This window comes from Salarias fasciatus, chromosome 23, assembly GCF_902148845.1.
Source record: "Salarias fasciatus chromosome 23, fSalaFa1.1, whole genome shotgun sequence".
Lineage (NCBI taxonomy): Eukaryota > Metazoa > Chordata > Actinopteri > Blenniiformes > Blenniidae > Salarias > Salarias fasciatus.
In genome coordinates this window covers 39,276,131-39,292,648 of record NC_043766.1, presented here as the reverse complement: position 1 = coordinate 39,292,648, position 16,518 = coordinate 39,276,131, and the positions used below count along the sequence as shown (strand labels likewise).

General features: G+C 47.6%; 1 protein-coding gene across 1 annotated transcript in view; it reads left to right on the top strand.

Annotated features, from left to right (window-relative positions):
* Positions 1 to 6,595: 6,595 nt before the first annotated feature.
* LOC115381320 (NACHT, LRR and PYD domains-containing protein 3-like) overlaps positions 6,596 to 16,518 on the top strand; it is a gene marked incomplete at its 3' end in the record, with an annotated part of 49,944 nt that continues 40,021 nt past the window's right edge. Inside the window, exons 1-6 of the mRNA XM_030082599.1 lie at positions 6,596 to 6,647; positions 6,953 to 8,747; positions 10,909 to 11,082; positions 14,836 to 14,890; positions 14,924 to 15,009; positions 15,093 to 15,266. Of these exons, the coding sequence (XP_029938459.1) occupies positions 6,611 to 6,647; positions 6,953 to 8,747; positions 10,909 to 11,082; positions 14,836 to 14,890; positions 14,924 to 15,009; positions 15,093 to 15,266 (2,321 nt within the window). The remainder of the gene's footprint in view (positions 6,648 to 6,952; positions 8,748 to 10,908; positions 11,083 to 14,835; positions 14,891 to 14,923; positions 15,010 to 15,092; positions 15,267 to 16,518) is intronic.

Sequence of the window (16,518 nt, the reverse complement as noted above, 5' to 3'; positions counted from 1 at the left end):
ACAATAAAATAATTCAAATGACATTAAAAGGAAGAAAAACATCCATTAAAAAATTAAAAGACAGTGACTACAGTGAATGCTCAGCTCAACCCGTCGAACGCCAGAGAGAAAAGATAAGTCTTTAATGAAGTTTTAAAGTGCTGAAGTGTCTGTGCAGCTCTGACATGCAGAGGGAGGCTGTTCCAGAGCCGAGGGGCAGCCACAGAGAAGGCTCCGTCCCCTCTGCTCTTCAGTTAGGACCTGGGAACATCCAATAATAGCTGGGAGGATGACCTCACGGTTCTGGTTGGAGTGTGAGCAGACAAAATTTTAAATTAAATGTAAGTTTAAAGTGACAATACCTTAATATCATACTATACCAGAGCAAATATACAAACACTGTCGGCAATCCCAAAGTGCAAAGTGGCAGAGGTAAAAGGGTTTATGTTAAGTCCATGTACAAAAGTCTGGGGGTGGTTGTGAGTTGAGGAGTAGGACTGCCTTTGGTATGAAGGTAGCCCTTCTCCTCTGAGTCCTGCATGTGGGGCAGTGAAGCCGTCGGCCAGAAGGGAGCCACTCGAACGCCAAGAAGAGAGCATGTGAGGGGTCACTGATGATCCGGTTTGCCGCTCTGAATGTTAAATGTTCAGACAATGCAGACGGGCTTCTGAGAGGCAGTCCTATGGTTCTAGAGCAGGCAGGGACAGTCCTCTGCAGACAGTTTCTGTTCTGGAGGCTGATGGAGTAGAACCATGTCGTCTTTTTTTTAACGTAATGTCGACGTCGGGTATCGACGTCATCAGGACCTTCAGACAAAGGCCAAAAAAAAGAGGGGAAAATATAATTTAAATTGACCAAAATCTAATCACCGGGTGTGCACTCTGAGTTTCAGGCATATTCTTTCGGTCTTTACAGCATTTCATTACAGACAGGTGACACACAAGATTCGAACTCACAACTTACTGTTCAGTGATCCTCCGCCTTACCTGTTGAGCTGTTACTTTATTGAGTAATTCATTAGTAAACGGGAGGGTGACCACTATTTAAACTACTTCTCCTGAAATACAGTGCAAGACACACGAAACAAAGTGGTGGTTTTAAAAATGTTTGTTTTGTGTTTCTCCAAAGTTCACAATTTGATGAAAATACAAACTAAATTTAACCGCTTGGGCGGCTCTTTTAATAGACATAATTCTATCTTTATGAGACAATGAAAACAAACAGACTCAAAGAAAAAGAAATACAAGGCGGGGTTAACATTCACATAAACACTTTTCCAGTGGTAAATTATTATTATTTATACTGCTTACTATGCATAAAGTCCCACTGTAGAAGGTGACATGCTTGCCAAGGTTATTTTCCTATTACTTCATTTGAATCAATCACCAGCAGATGCTAACTCCAAATGCATAAAAATCCAACCTCCTGACAAGCCAAAATTCACAGGTACAGGAAACTACGATCACAATCCAATTCTTTTTAAACAGATTTTATTGCAAAAACTTCACAGTACTAAAATACCGGACCAGTGATGAATCTGCAGCGAACTCTTCCTCCCATCCGCTGTCCCAGCATGCTATGGTGCTGACTGCCCTCAAAAGGGACTGAGACCGGCCGGTCCAAGGTGGATCCAGACTACCGTCGGTCCACAAAACAGGAATCAGGGTTCCCCGACAACCGCTGGACTAGCGATCCAGGGAAAAACACTTAATTAGCCCGACAGCAGCGTCTCCAGCTCCGTGGCTTTCGCAGTAAAGTGTAGCATCTGACACACCTCCACTTCCGGTTCACTCAGTCAAGTTAATATACACTATGGCAGCCAATAAGTGAACACAGACACAGAACTTCCTGTCTGTCGCCCCTCAAAATAAAACAAAAATAAAATACATCAAAACCCATTTCATACATAATACGTCACTCCTCATCTCGTTCAGATGGTAAACACTTTTAATCAAGGAACATAAAGTTTCCCCGACTTTCAAATGTTCAACCGCATGTAGACGTCGATATTGGGTCCTAATTTAGACGTCCAGATCTTCAACGTCATATAGACGTATAAATTGGGTAATAATAAGACATCCAAATGCCTCACCTATTTTGGACGTCCAAAATAGGTCTATAATTGGTCTTGGACGGACGGACGCAATATGGACATGATCTGGACGTCCATACGACGTCCAATGTTTAAGGGGTAGGAGATACTGTCTCTGGTGACATTTGGTGGTGATGGTGGTGGGCGGAGGGTTGAGTCCAAGCTGCAGCAGGAGATCCCTGGAGTAGATGATCTGCTGGCCGTCAGGGAAATTACACCCATTCATGGGGACAAAGTCCCACAGGAGGAGGAGAGGGGTAGTGGCTCCTCTTCTGCAACTTGATGGCAACTCCCTTGACCAATCACACTTGAAGCAATTGAAGCATTTACTAATGGTTTCTTTCTTTCTTATGTCTGTATTCTTGCTTGTGTTGTACGTCGCTTTGGACAAAAGCATCTGCTAAATGAAATTGTAGAATTGTTGTAGGGTTAGGGTTAGGGTTAGCAGTACAAGTGGTACCCGGAGAAGTTGTTGAGTATCCATGAGAATGATCCTTGAAGAAAATAGAATTGTGGTTGTAGCGTTAGCAGGAGGCTAGCTAGCGCTAGCACTAGCGAGTCTGCCGTGGCGGTTTTTTTTTTCCCAGTGTAAGATCGGAGACCACAGCAATACTGTGTGCTGCCTACTCCGAAACAGGATGTGAGTGGCAGAACAACATAGTGCAAAAACACAGCATAAACGCCCTAAGAAACACCGCTCTATGAGCCGGCCGGTCAGCCGCAGGATCAGTGACCCAAAACCGGTACCAGTCCCCCAGCTTGACCACCAGTGGGAGGATGGTGTTGAATGCAGAGCTGTAAACCACGAAGAGCGTCCGCACAGAGCTCCCCTGCTGCTCCAGGTGGGTGAGGGTGGCATGGAGTGCTGTCGCTACTGCGTCTTCAATGGAGCGGTTCGCTCTGTAAGCAAACTGGTGGGGGTCCAGACTGGGGGGTAGGGGTCCAGACTGGGGGGGTAGGGGTCCAGACTGGGGGGTAGGGGTCCAGACTGGGGGGTGGGGTCCAGACTCCAGGGTCGGGCTGCTGTGATGTGACTATGGACCAGCTTTTCAAAGCACTTCATCACCACAGGGGTGAGTGTGACTGGCCTGTAGTCATTGAGGCTGGAGATGTGAGGTTTCTTGGGCACGGGGACATGGTGGAGGACATCAAACACTGACAGAGAAATGACTGTGACAGTAGCAGTAACTGCAGCGGTCGTCTCCATGGTTACCGTAGCTGTAACAATGGTTCTGATGGAGGGGCGTGGTTTGGTTCGGCTGAAGGGCAGACAGAGACGGCTGGAGTTGGCTGCTGAGAGGAGTGTGAGGAGGGTGATTACTGATTCCCCTCCCCCTCCTTCTCCATGGCCAGGAGAGGGATGAAGACAGCCGCTCCAGCAGACAGGAGGTGGACGATGGACTGCAGTGATGTAAGGCAGCGCTCAGCCAGAACTTGTAACAATTTCCCTATTTCTTCCAAGACGATCTTGCCACACGCATAAGAAAGGTTACGGGCGGAAAACACCAATTAGCAGGGGTGATTAATAGACAGAAGACCAACTTAAAGGTGCATTAAGGAGTTTTTCAACTTTAAAAATACTTATTTTCAACCATAAATATGTTACACATTTTAATGATGTGTCCAATGTGCCCTGACATATTCATTACCAGTACCTCTAACAGCGCTAAATTGTCACTTGAAAGTTGCAGTGCCGGTCCGGCACCAGAATTTTTTTGGGGAGAATTTGAAAGGAATGACGTAATGCACGCTCCTGCTGGCCTGATTTAGTTAGGTTTCATTTTGTCCGCCATTACTCCGCCAGATGCTTAGTGAGCAACAGCTGAGCAAGATCTTCCAGAAAGTAAGAAAAGACTGGCTTCTAGCACTGCCACAGCTCCACACAGACTCCACCAGGTAAAAGAAACTTACATTTTACTTGAGCGCTACTAAAAGAGCGAGGAAGGAGTTCCCCTCTTCCGTGCATGCAAGCCACAGGCACGAGTGTTTCACTAAGCTGCATTACGCCCAAGGCCTGCAGGGGGCGCTGTTTCGCATAAAACGTGCAAACTCCTTAAACGCCGCACAACGCGGGAAGTCCTAAACAAACTCAGAGGCTCACAAAGTCCTGTCTTTTTTGACCCAATGTTCCCCAAAGTTCGAGGCGCACGTCCGTACGTGCACTACCTGCCAGCAGGACAAGGGAACCAACAAAAGACCTGTAGGACTCCTCCAGTCATCTGACGGCAAAACCCAGAGGAGATGATTGCTCCCAGCAAGGACCAGAACTCCATCCTAATGGTGGTGGTGGACTATCACAGCCAGTGGGTGGAGTTATTCGCTATAAGGGACGCCAAGACTCCGAAGGTCTGTAAGATTCTCAAGAATGAGATCTTCACCCGCTGGGGAGTCCCCAAGTAGCTGGTGACAGATCGTGGACCCTGGTTCATGAGTCACCTTATGGCACAGGTTTGTGAGTCCCAGGGGGTGACCCAGAAACTTGCAATGGCCTTCCACCCACAGATCAATATGACAGAGGGGGTCAACCACACTCTGAAAACCATAATGGCCTCCTTCGTCAGGGACCACCACCAGGACTGAGACAAAAGTCTGCTGGAGCTCCGGTTGGCCCTCAACACGGCAGTGCATGAGTCCACGGGTGCAACTCCGGCCATGCTGGCTCTGGGAAGGGAGCTGAAGGGGCCTCTGGAGAGAATTGTGGAGAGGGCACCAGCACCACACACAGCCACGGACCAAACCCTGCACACACACACACAGCTGCAGGAAGAGGTCAGAACACACATGGGCGTGGCTAAAGCTAGGCAAGCCAGATGCTGTAGTACACAACGCAGGGATGTACACTTTGCTGTCGGTAGTCTGCTCCGGGTCAGGTCGCACCCACTGTCGAAAACATCCGGGAAATTCTCAGCCAATTTTGCGCCACGATGGACAGGGCTTGCAATGGTTGAGAAAAGGTTAGGCCGGTGAATTACCAAGTACGTGGGGTGACAGCAAAAGGAAAGGGGGACACAGTTAGTGTGGTCGACTTGAAGCCCTACTTCAGACCAGATAAGCCGCTGGCTGGGGTGTGGGGGGGGGATGTAACGACTGAGGAGGTCCTTACCTGTTTCACCCAGCAGGGGTAATGAAATCCAAACCAAAGGTTCTTTCCAAAGACTGGAGTGGTATGTTGTTATTTACCTGATGGTTTCAGCAGCTGTCAGCTGTCTTCTTCAGAGTGTCACGTGATGTTGTTGTGACGTATCTTGTCAGCTGATTTATACAGGTTTTGTCGCTACTCTCCCACTAGTGGAAGTGGGAGAACAGCGCCATCTGCATCTATCTTTTTGGACTACAGGGGTAATGAAATGTTTTTCCTGTGCTGTCATGCTAATGTGTTAGACTTGGGTCACTGTGGCTATTTAATCTGGGGCACAGTTTTGTGTGTGGAAACCGTGTCAAAGACGTAATTATCTGGTTATTTGTACCAGGGCAGGGAGACTATTTAAGGTGAAGCAGTGCACCTGATTAGGGGCAGTGACGTCACACGCCGTCCTGTGGAACTCACCTGCCGGAGGAGCGAGGAGGAGCCAGTGTGGAATATATAACTTGGTGTTTTTGGGGATCTACTGGATTAAACTGTTTTTTTTTTTTTTCCACGGAGCCACCTGGCTGGACAGGAGGAGTGAGTAGTGGATTGAGGATTGTACCGGTGTGAGTAATCCATGCCGCTGGCCTCAGTCGGTCACCTGCAGTGACGTGCTCCCCGAGCTTTGGGGAACTTTGGGCAAAAAAGATAGGACTTTTTGAGCCCTTTGAGTTTGTTTTGGACTTCCTGCGTTGTGTGGCGTTTTCTGTTTAATTTATAACGAGGAGCGCTCAAGCGTCGGGTTGCTTGTTTTCTGTTGGGAGAGGTTTTTGTTAGAATAAATGCTGCTTTATGTTACCAAATCTTAAGTGTGTTATTAATCACCCCTGCTGATTGGTCTTTTCTGCCCGTGACCTCTTTATGCATGTGGCAAGATCGTCTTGGAAGCAATAGGCGAATTGTTACAAACTGCAGGACTTATGAGCAGGAGGTCGCCCCAACGAGGGCCTCCAGATGTTCTTTGTGTTTTGTGTTTTTGGTGCCACCTGGGGGAAAGTCTGAAAAGGCTCCCCAGATGGTGGTTTCAGTTTTTTGCCAAATACAGAGACTCAAACTCAGAATGGGCTGCCTCCATTCATGCTGTGGATCCCTGTGGACGGTCAGTGAGCCATCACACAGTAATGTTAGCATTAACAGTACTGCTAGCATCAGTGATAACAGTTGTGGGAACAAATAGAAATATCGATAGTGTTGTCTTCAGTTTAGGCTCAAAGTCACCTCCAGATGTTTCTCTGTTCCAGATGCTGGAGGACAACATGGTGACTTTCATGAAGAAGGAGCTGAAGAAGATGAAGAAGCTCCTGACTCCAGATTACCCAGCATGCTCAGTGAGTGAGAGGGAGGATGAGGATGAAGAGCAGAGGAGCAGCAGAGAGTCATTTCTGAGGATCACACTGGACTTCCTGAGGAGGATGAAGCAGGAGGAGCTGGCTCAGCGTCTGTGGAGCAGTAAGAGGATTTGATCTCATCAAACACTGAAATGTTTTTAGCTCCAGCAGAAAGCAGCAGAAACAGAGTCCATCCAAAGAACACAGCTCATTTCCAGCTCACACACACACAGTGGGAAACAGGCAGGAAGTCCAGAACAAGCAGCACCAAGAGAGATCCTGAACTGAGATCAGAGGCTGTTTGGTCTCCACTGAGGAGCTGGATGGATCTGATGGAGGAGAAACATCTCCACTGAAACACTTTCATCTTCACATTCAAGATAAAATCCATTAAACTCAGTCATGCTTTCTTCTTTTTTTTTTCAGAATCCTCTGCTGGAGTCTGCCAGCAGCAGTTGAAATTTGGTCTGAAGAAGAGGTTCCAGTGTGTGTCTGAGGGAGTCGCTAAACAAGGAGAGTCCACCCTCCTGAACCAGATCTACACAGAGCTCCACATCACAGAGGGAGGGACTGCAGAGGTCAATCAGGAACATGAGGTCAGACAGATTGAAGCAGCATCCAGGACAGCAGACAGAGCAGAAACAAGCATCAGACCAGGAGACATCTTTAAAGCCCCACCTGGAACATCTCAACCAATCAGAACAGTGCTGACAAAGGGAGTGGCTGGCATTGGGAAAACAGTCCTGACACAGAAGTTCACTCTGGACTGGGCTGAAGACAAAGACAACCAGGACGTCCACTTCATATTTCCATTCACCTTCAGAGAGCTGAATGTAGTGAAGGAGGAGAAGTTCAGCTTGGTGGGACTTGTTCATCACTTCTTCAAAGAAATAGAAAAAGCAGGAATCTGTAGATTTGAAGAATTCCAGGTGATCTTCATCTTTGATGGTCTGGATGAGTGTCGACTCCCTCTGGACTTCCACCACGCGAAGAGCGTGACTGACATTAGAAAGTCCACCTCAGTGGATGTTCTGCTGACAAGCCTCATTAAGGGGAAACTGCTTCCCTCTGCTCGCCTCTGGATCACCACACGACCTGCAGCAGCCAATCAGATCCCTGCTGACTGTGTGGACATGGTGACAGAGGTCCGAGGGTTCACCGACCCCCAGAAGGAGGAGTACTTCAGGAGGAGGTTCAGAGAGGAGGAGCAGGCCAGCAGGATCATCTCCCACATCAAGACCTCCCGAAGCCTCCACATCATGTGCCACATCCCGGTCTTCTGCTGGATCACTGCTGCAGTTCTGGAGAAGGTGTTGAAGAGCAGAGAGGCAGGAGAGCTGCCCAAGACCCTGACTCAGATGTACATCCACCACCTGGTGGTCCAGGCCAAAGTCAAGAAGGTCAAGTATGATGGAGGAGCTGCCACAGATCCACACTGGAGTCCAGAGAGCAGGGAGATGATAGAGTCTCTGGGAAAACTGGCTTTTGATCAGCTGCAGAAAGGAAACCTGATCTTCTATCCATCAGACCTGACAGAGTGTGGCATCGATCTCAGAGCAGCCTCAATGTACTCAGGAATGTTCACACAGATCTTTAGAGAGGAGAGCGGCCTGTACCAGGACATGGTGTTCTGCTTCATCCATCTGAGCCTTCAGGAGTTTCTGGCTGCTCTTCATGTCCATCAGACCTTCATCAACTCTGGAATCAACCTGCTGGAAGAGAAACAAACAACCATTCAACAATCTCCACAACAGCCTCAGCTCCACCATCTCCATCAGAGAGCAGTGGACGAGGCCTTGAAGAGTCCAAATGGACACCTGGACTTGTTCCTCCGCTTCCTCCTGGGTCTTTCACTGGAGATCAATCAGAGTCTCCTTCGAGGTCTGCTGACACAGACAGGAAGTAGCTCACAGTCCAATCAGGAAACAGTCCAGTACATCAAGGAGAAGCTGAGTGAGAGTCTGTCTGCAGAGAGAAGCATCAATCTGTTCCACTGTCTGAATGAACTGAATGATGGTTCTCTGGTGGAGGAGATCCAACAGTCCCTGAGATCAGGACGTCTCAACACAGATAGACTGTCTCCTGCTCAGTGGTCAGCTCTGGTCTTCATCTTACTGTCATCAGAAGAAGATCTGAAGGAGTTTGACCTGAAGAAATACTCTGCTTCAGAGGAGGCTCTTCTGAAGCTGCTGCCAGTGGTCAAAGCCTCCAACAAAGCTCTGTACGTACTTCAGGAACAAATATGGACCAAAGTATGGGCTCAGTATTATTGCACACCAAGTTTTCCCATCCAGTCAAAGAATTGTAATTGAACATTTTTAAATCCTGAATATTTGGCAAAAGTCTGGTTGTAAGAAACAACATGCACAAAAAAAAAAAAAAAAAAGTTCCATTGCAAACATCCTGTTTACAGACGCAAAGTACAATATTGCTTTTAAGACTCTGAAGTTTCAGTTACAAATTTTGTTGAATGGCAAAAAAATGAATAATTTCAATGAGGAAATAGATGGCGTTCTCCCCCTGCAGACTCTTAAAGGGGAGAAGAGTTTCAACATCCATCCATTTTCTATCCCGCTTGTCCTTCTTAGGGTCGCAGGTGGCTGGAGCAGATCCCAGCTGCTGTGGGCGAGAGCGGGGTCACCCTGGACAGGTCGCCAGTCTGACATAGACAGACATACAACCATTCACACCTAGGGGCAGTTTAGGGTGACCAATTAATCTGACATGCATGTTTTTGGACCGTGGGAACCCAAGCACATGCAAACTCCACACAGAAAGGCTCTGAGCCCCAGCCGGTACTCAAACCCCGAACGTTCTTGCTGACAAGGCGAGAGCGCAAACCACTCCCCCACCGTGCGGCCCACATTCCAACATGCGGTTAAAAAAAAAAAAGAAAAAAAAAAGTAAAACGAGTGTTGTATTTCTCTCCCTCTGTGTTTTAGTACAACAGTGTTAACATGGATTAAACAGACAAACTCTTTAGAAAGCCAGGAAAACCAGCAGCATTGCTCCTTTAATGACTTCATGCAGGGGAGTCACTGACAGTCAAACAGAGAGAAACTACAGAAAAAAAGGAACGAAAAGAAAAGATACAAATTCTTCTTATTGATCTAAACACCACAGTCTCACACAGAGTCCTGTTAGAACTGGCTGGATATGCAGATCAACATGGCAAAGCTAGTACATGGATCCAACTGCCACAGTGGTTAGCATTAGCACATACGACCTGAGCTAATGTTAGCATGTATGGTAATGTTAACGTAAATGCTATCAAATTCATACATAACATTAAATTCCAAAGCTCATACAGTTGTTCACTTACAGCCTTTGCTTTGTGGTGGACTGAACATCAAAACACTGAACGGACAGGATGAGAGAAGAAATGCTGCATATGCTCCAAGTTCACTGCTGTCAGACGTTAGTTCTCACTTCTGGTGCTACTTCCTGTGTCAAAATAAAAGCATTAAGACAAAGATGAACAATCAACTGCATAAAATACCTTTGAAACAACAAGTAATGTGACGATATCAAATAATCTGTAATCACTAATCAATTTCTAACACTGAGAGCCAAACAAGTGTCAAGAATAAAGAATTGTTCTTTTTGATTGTACAGTGTAGTACAAGTACAGTACGAATACCGTTTGGTGAGTAGGAGCATTGAGTTGTTGCGTAAAGAGTGCACCACCACACCTCCATCCTTCCAGGAAAGAAGAGAAAAGAACATCAGGGGTGATGAGTTTTCCAGAGAGCACAGACATAAAAGACATTATACATCTGACTGAGACACTGGAGATCATAACAAGAGGGTCTTTTTGTTTGGATGGGAGCAGGGAAACCCTCCCTTGGCCTTTCATGGTCTCAGTGGGGTGGGGGACACTGCAGGGGGGGTTGTGAGTAATGTGTAGTGTGTAGCCCTGAGAATGCCATGTGATGCAGGGTGTGTTTGTCAGCAGGTGGTGATTGTGGTCCAAACAGCAGCTGAGTCCATGAGTGTCTTCTGTGTAGGAACAGGTCAGATCAGGCAGCTCACCGTCACTGACAGAGTTCTCCACTGGAGCTTCACAGTCTTTCATGTTGGTTTGTGTTTGAGTCTATGAACAGGATGTTTGCAAAGGAACTTCTTTTTTTCCCCACAAATACAAATACAAATAATTTTTAAAGCCATGAAAATTATTTTCTATACTTCAACAAATGTTAAATGTTCAGATTTTTTTTTTCTTTTTTTTTTCGGTGCAGGATGGCAAAAACAATGTTTAAATACAAACTCTTAAACTATCTGCAGAGATTCATTTACCAGCAAAATATTGATGACTTAATAAGCCCATAAAGTTCTGTCCATGACGTCCAGTCAGCTGGTTTTCATTGTTGCTTCTTCTTCAGGTTGAGCGGCTGTGGTCTGTCAGAGAGAAGCTGTGGAGCTCTGTCCTCAGTTCTCAGCTCTCAGTCCTCCAGTCTGACACATCTGGACCTGAGCTACAACCGTCCAGGAGACTCAGAGGTGGAACGTCTTTGTGCTGCAGTGAAGGATCCACACTGCTCACTGGAGACTCTCAGGTTCTGACATGATTGTTAAATATTTCCCACCACTCTCTGTTCTCCTCCTCACATCTGTAGAACATCTGTAGAACATCTCATTGGAACATTGGAACATCTCAACATCCACTATTATCCAGACAGTAAAAGCACAACCTCAAGGCAAAGATATCATTCATAGAACCATAGTTACATTCATAAGATTAATGGTGCGTTCACACCAGACGCGTTGCAAGCGTCACGGGCGTCACTGACGCCTCAAAGTTGACGCGTGTAAAGTGTGGAATTCGACGCGTGTTCAAATGACACACGACGCTTGCAACGCGAGCGTCACGCGGCAGCTCACTGGCGGGAGTGGGAGGAGCTTGTGTCCTGTCTTCATGTTGACGGGCGGGATCGATGCAGAAATCACTTTAGCTCTAAACTCTTGAAATGACTAACTTTATCGATTTTTTTTTTTTAAATTAGGTGACAAAGTGGTCGTTTAGAGCCCGAGTGTGTCGTTTCTTTGCCTGAATACCAACTGTTTATGATTTTGTTCGGACGAATTCGGCGCAGTGAGCGGCTCCAGTGAGGTGTCAGAGAAGCAGAGAAGCAGGAGAGAAGCAGAGTACACACGAACCTTGGACCCGCCACGGGGGCCCCCTGCGCTGGGCACCCTGGCGGGCTGTTCCCCCGACCCAGCAGCCCAGCCTCCAGGCCCGGTCGGGCTTTGGCGGCGGGCGACGCGGATCACACCGTCGGCCGACCCCGCCTCTCCGACCGGCTCCCCGGCGACCCGCAGCAGGACCGAGACGCGCCGTCTCACCCAGCGGTCCTACGGAGGCTCGCCGGCGCGCCACCCCAGCGGCGGGCCCGCCGGCGAGCCTCCGCCTCTCCCGGGCCCAGTTTGATGAGCTTCTGGCCCGCATCAGTGCTCGTCTGTGATTGGATGACGCGCGCGTTGACGCTTCCAAAGTTCAATTTTCCTAACTTCAGGCGTTGACGCCTGCAACACGTGATGCGCGTCGCCAACGCTCGAAACGCTCGGAAAGCGACACTCGAAAAGCGCCTGACGCGCGTTAGGTCCGTTGAAGCTCGTCCACCATAGACTTTGAATGTAAAAGCGACGCCCGTGACGCTTGCAACGCATCCGGTGTGAACGCACCTTATCTCTATTTCATCCCAACTGACCACCAGGGGGCGGTGCTGAAAGCACTGAAAGATGAATCTCAACTCAGTCAGGAGGAATCCCAGAGACCAACCTCACTCAGAGGCCTCTGCAGAGTCCAGGACCACACCCAGTGGATGGGGAGTGGTGGGGTTCATGATGTAAAACCTAGAAAAAGGTGCCAGCGTCGCCCAGGAGGCAGCGGAACATAGAGGGTCCTCCCCTCAGGGGGGCCAAGGTGTGGACACCACTCTGGTGGAGTGGCAGCACACTCCACATGGTAGAGGGTTTTTCACCACCTGACAAGAATGGTGAAAGGAATCCACCATCCAGTGGAATAAGAGCTGCTTGGAGAGAGCAGAGCCTCCATCAGGACCTCCATAACAGACCAAAGCTGTTCAGAGGAATGAATGTCCATGGTAGCATCAATATAGCAACAGCTCGAACAGATGTTAAAGTGTGTGTGTGTCCTGCTTCAGCAGGGCCGATGCTGCTCTGACCAACACGGTCTCAAGGCTTCCAGCAGACGGAGCCTCATGATGCCCAACAGCCTCGTCCTGTAACCTTCAAGCTGGACGCCAACTGAACACCAGAAGAAGAAAGGACCCCAAGCAGGGGGATTAAAATATTTGCTATGTGGCATGTAGCATGTAGCATGTAGCATGTAGCATGCTGTCCACAGTCAGTGATGGGCCGCTCCGTCACACTTCATAGCGCAGCAGTTCACCAAAACAATCGTTCTGTTTGTGATACAAGCATGAAAATGTGTTCACATACAGCCAAAGTCATTCCAAAAAGAACTGGATATGGAGGCATCAGAAACTTTCAACATGGTGCCCATGGCAGCCATTTTTCAAAATGGCTGGCAGCAACAACAGTTTTCTTATGAGTAATGGACATAATATGATATTTAAGACATATTTACCATTCTTAGTACTTGGTAAATGTCTTATGGATAATTGAAAAGTTGTCATGAATATTCAAAATGGCCGCCATTTTCAAGATGGCAGCCGTCACTTGTATGATGGTCTGATATCGGTGATATTGGTGTCAAATCTGTCATTTTTCATGATGCAGAATTCAAATTCCCTTCAAATCCCCTTCTGGACCTGCCTACCAGATGAGGCCAGTCCAGTTATGAACTCATCACCTGCAGATGTAAGCAGGGCTGCGCTGGGCAGTTCCAGTGCACGGCCCTCTGTTTCTGTGAAGGTGATTGTGAAGAGTCTTCCTTGTGACAGACCTAAAGCTGGGTTCAACCCTCTGTTCTCTTCTATTCTAGTGGCTTCTATTGCTCCACTTTGGTCACTCCGGTCTGCGTTGGTAAAACAATCATGTCCCGTTGGAATCAAGGCCAAACACCCAGAAAAAAAGCAGTTCCAACTCCAAACACCAGAATCCTGTCTGTCTCCAGACAACATCAACGCTGATTGGCCGTCAGGACACCGTGGGTGGAGTTCTCGTCAACTGGCCACCCCGAACCCCTTTTGGATCGTTAGCGCCGCCCCCGTTAGCGCTGCGCTCAGTCGTGTGTCGTCTCTTCTTTGAATTCACTTTGAATGTAATGACGTCGCTCCAGCCATCCAGGTCTGGACGCAGCTTTAGGTTTGGCCTCACTGAAGACTCCTGGGAGCTCAAACGTTTGGAATTCACATTCTGCATTAAGATGTAAAACAACAACAACAAAACTAAGAAAATACTAAAAAAAAAAAACGTAAAAAGAATTACAAAAAAAAACTTGAAAAAAACAATTGAAAAAATCTGCATCAAGAAAAAAGTATAATTCCACAAAGAGATCATCCGTATGGAACCAGTCTGAAGAAATGGCGGCCATTTTGAATTTTCAATGAAATGTTCAATGATCAAAACAACACATCACCAAGTCAATATGCTGAATACATTCAACACATCTTGTCTGCAGGAACATTTTGGATCCATCTCTCTGGAAAACAGTTGTTGCTGGCGGCCATTTTGAAAAACATCTGCCATGGGCGTCATGCTGAAAATTCATGATGCTCCATATCTAGATCTTTTTGGAATGCCTTTGGCTGGACGTGGACCCAATTTCATGCTTGTATCACAAACTGAAGGATTCCTTTACATTTGGGAGTGAAGCTGTTGGACGATTATAGAAAGCAGAGGAGAAAAGCTGAATCTCCCTGCAGGGTTCTAGACACTGGAAATACACTAAACCTTTGAACAGGGCTGCACGGTGGAGCAGTGGTCAGCACTGCTGCCTCACAGCAACAAGGTCCTGAGTTCAAACCCCAGCCAGAGCCTGGTGTCCTTCTGTGTGGTTTGCATGTTCTCCCTGTGTTCTCTCTCTCTCTGCTGACTGGATGAGCGTCTTCTCTGAAAACATTGGTCTTCATCTCTGTTCTCCTCATCACAGCTGCTGTAAAGCACTGTGGGGTTCAGGGGGGTGGAGGGGGGGATTGGAACTCTTCAGAAGCTTTTTAAATGCCTTTTCCATGTGGGCAGATTCAAGTTTCCAGTCTCAGCTGAGCTGCAGAGCAGCAGCTTTCCATCCTCCACTCACTGTGTTTGTGATGCTCCGAGTCAGAGATGTAGAACTGAGTCCATGACAAATATTGATGTGGTTTTCATTGTTGCTTCTTCTTCAGGTTGAGCTGCTGTGGTCTGTCAGAGAGAAGCTGTGGAGCTCTGTCCTCAGTTCTCAGCTCTCAGTCCTCCAGTCTGACACATCTGGACCTGAGTAACAACGAGCTGCAGGATTCAGGAGTGAAGCGTCTGTCTCTTGGACTGGAGAGTCCTCACTGTAAACTGGAAGCTCTCAGGTCAGGATCCAGCTGCTGCTTGATCATGTGGAGGATCTTCCTTCTTCCTTCTTGACTTGATGCAGCCATGTTTGTGTCTCCAGTCTGTCAGGGTGTCTGGTCTCAGAGGAAGGCTGTGCTTCTCTGGTCTCAGCTGTGAGATCCAAGTCCTCCCATCTGAGAGAGCTGGACCTGAGCTACAACCATCCAGGAGACTCAGGAGTGAAGGAGCTGTCAGCGGCAGTGGAGGATCCACACTGCTCACTGGAGACTCTCAGGTATGGACACACAGCAGGAGCTCCTCATGGAGACTGAGATGTTCTTCACAATGTCTCCAGTTGATGATCAGACTGGTTGGAAAGACTCTGGGAGGAGAAGCCTGTTTAATGTTGAACAGCATCATCACAGATGAAGCACTGGTCACTGGCTCCATCATGAGAAGGAGAACATTTCTTTGATAGAGTTCATTGAAGCTTCATGTGTGATGTCCTGGACTGGGTTTCTGTTATCCGGTAATTACCGGACTTTGACCGGTGAAATCTGCCAAAGTCCAACATATTTTAACAGCACCGGTCAAAATGTCCGGTGAAAAATCTTCCCTCCAAGCTCAATTTTTATTGGAATATTCTCTCCAAGCAAAGTTTAAATTAGAAAAGGCAATTTCCATGTCATTTGATTAAAAACAACAACAACAGCAACAATAAACCCTGAATCTTATCTTTTATGAACCGGCCTGGTCAATGTGGAACAAAACTTTTTCTTCAGGCGGAACTAAACTTGCAGCAGGTGTTTCATGACTCCGACAAAGCGCGCAGCACAACCACAACACAGCGGGAGACACATGTGGAAACAGGAGAAGCTTCAGGCTTTTTTTACTGAACAGAATAGTTTTGGGGAGCTGTCTGCGGGACTCCGCTGTCCGACTCCTCATCACTCAGTGACCACAGGCCAGCTTCACAATCACTTTTTGGAAACAGTCCACTCTGCTTGTTCCCTCTCTAGGAACATTTACTCTGCACGAAAAAATCCTTTGAAAAATCATCAAATCATCACGATTCAATGTTTCCTTCAACTGACAGACATTAGTGTTTGTTTAGTCTCTTTTTATTCCTTCCTCTCTTGTGTTTTCAAACATATTTCAGCTGAAGACAACTGAGCAGAGACAGTGCTGGTTAAAGCTCTCTCTCTCTCTCCTCTCTCCCTCTCTCTCTCCCTCCTCTCTTCTCTCTCTCCCTCTCTCTCTCTCTCTCTCCCTCCCTCTCTCTCTCTCTCTCCCTCCTCTCCTCTTCCTCCCTCTCCCTCCTCTCTCCCCTCTCTCTCTCTCTCTCTCTCTCTCTCTCTCTCTCTCTCCCTCTCCCTCTCTCCCTCTCTCTCCTCTCTCTCTCCTCTCTCTCCCTCTCCCTCCTCTCTCTCTCTCTCTCTCTCTCTCTCCTCTCTCTCCCTCTCCTCTCTCTCTCCCTCTCTCCTCTCTCTCCCCCCTCTCTCTCTCTCTCTCTCTCTCCGTCCCCCCCCCTCTCTCTCTCTCTCCCC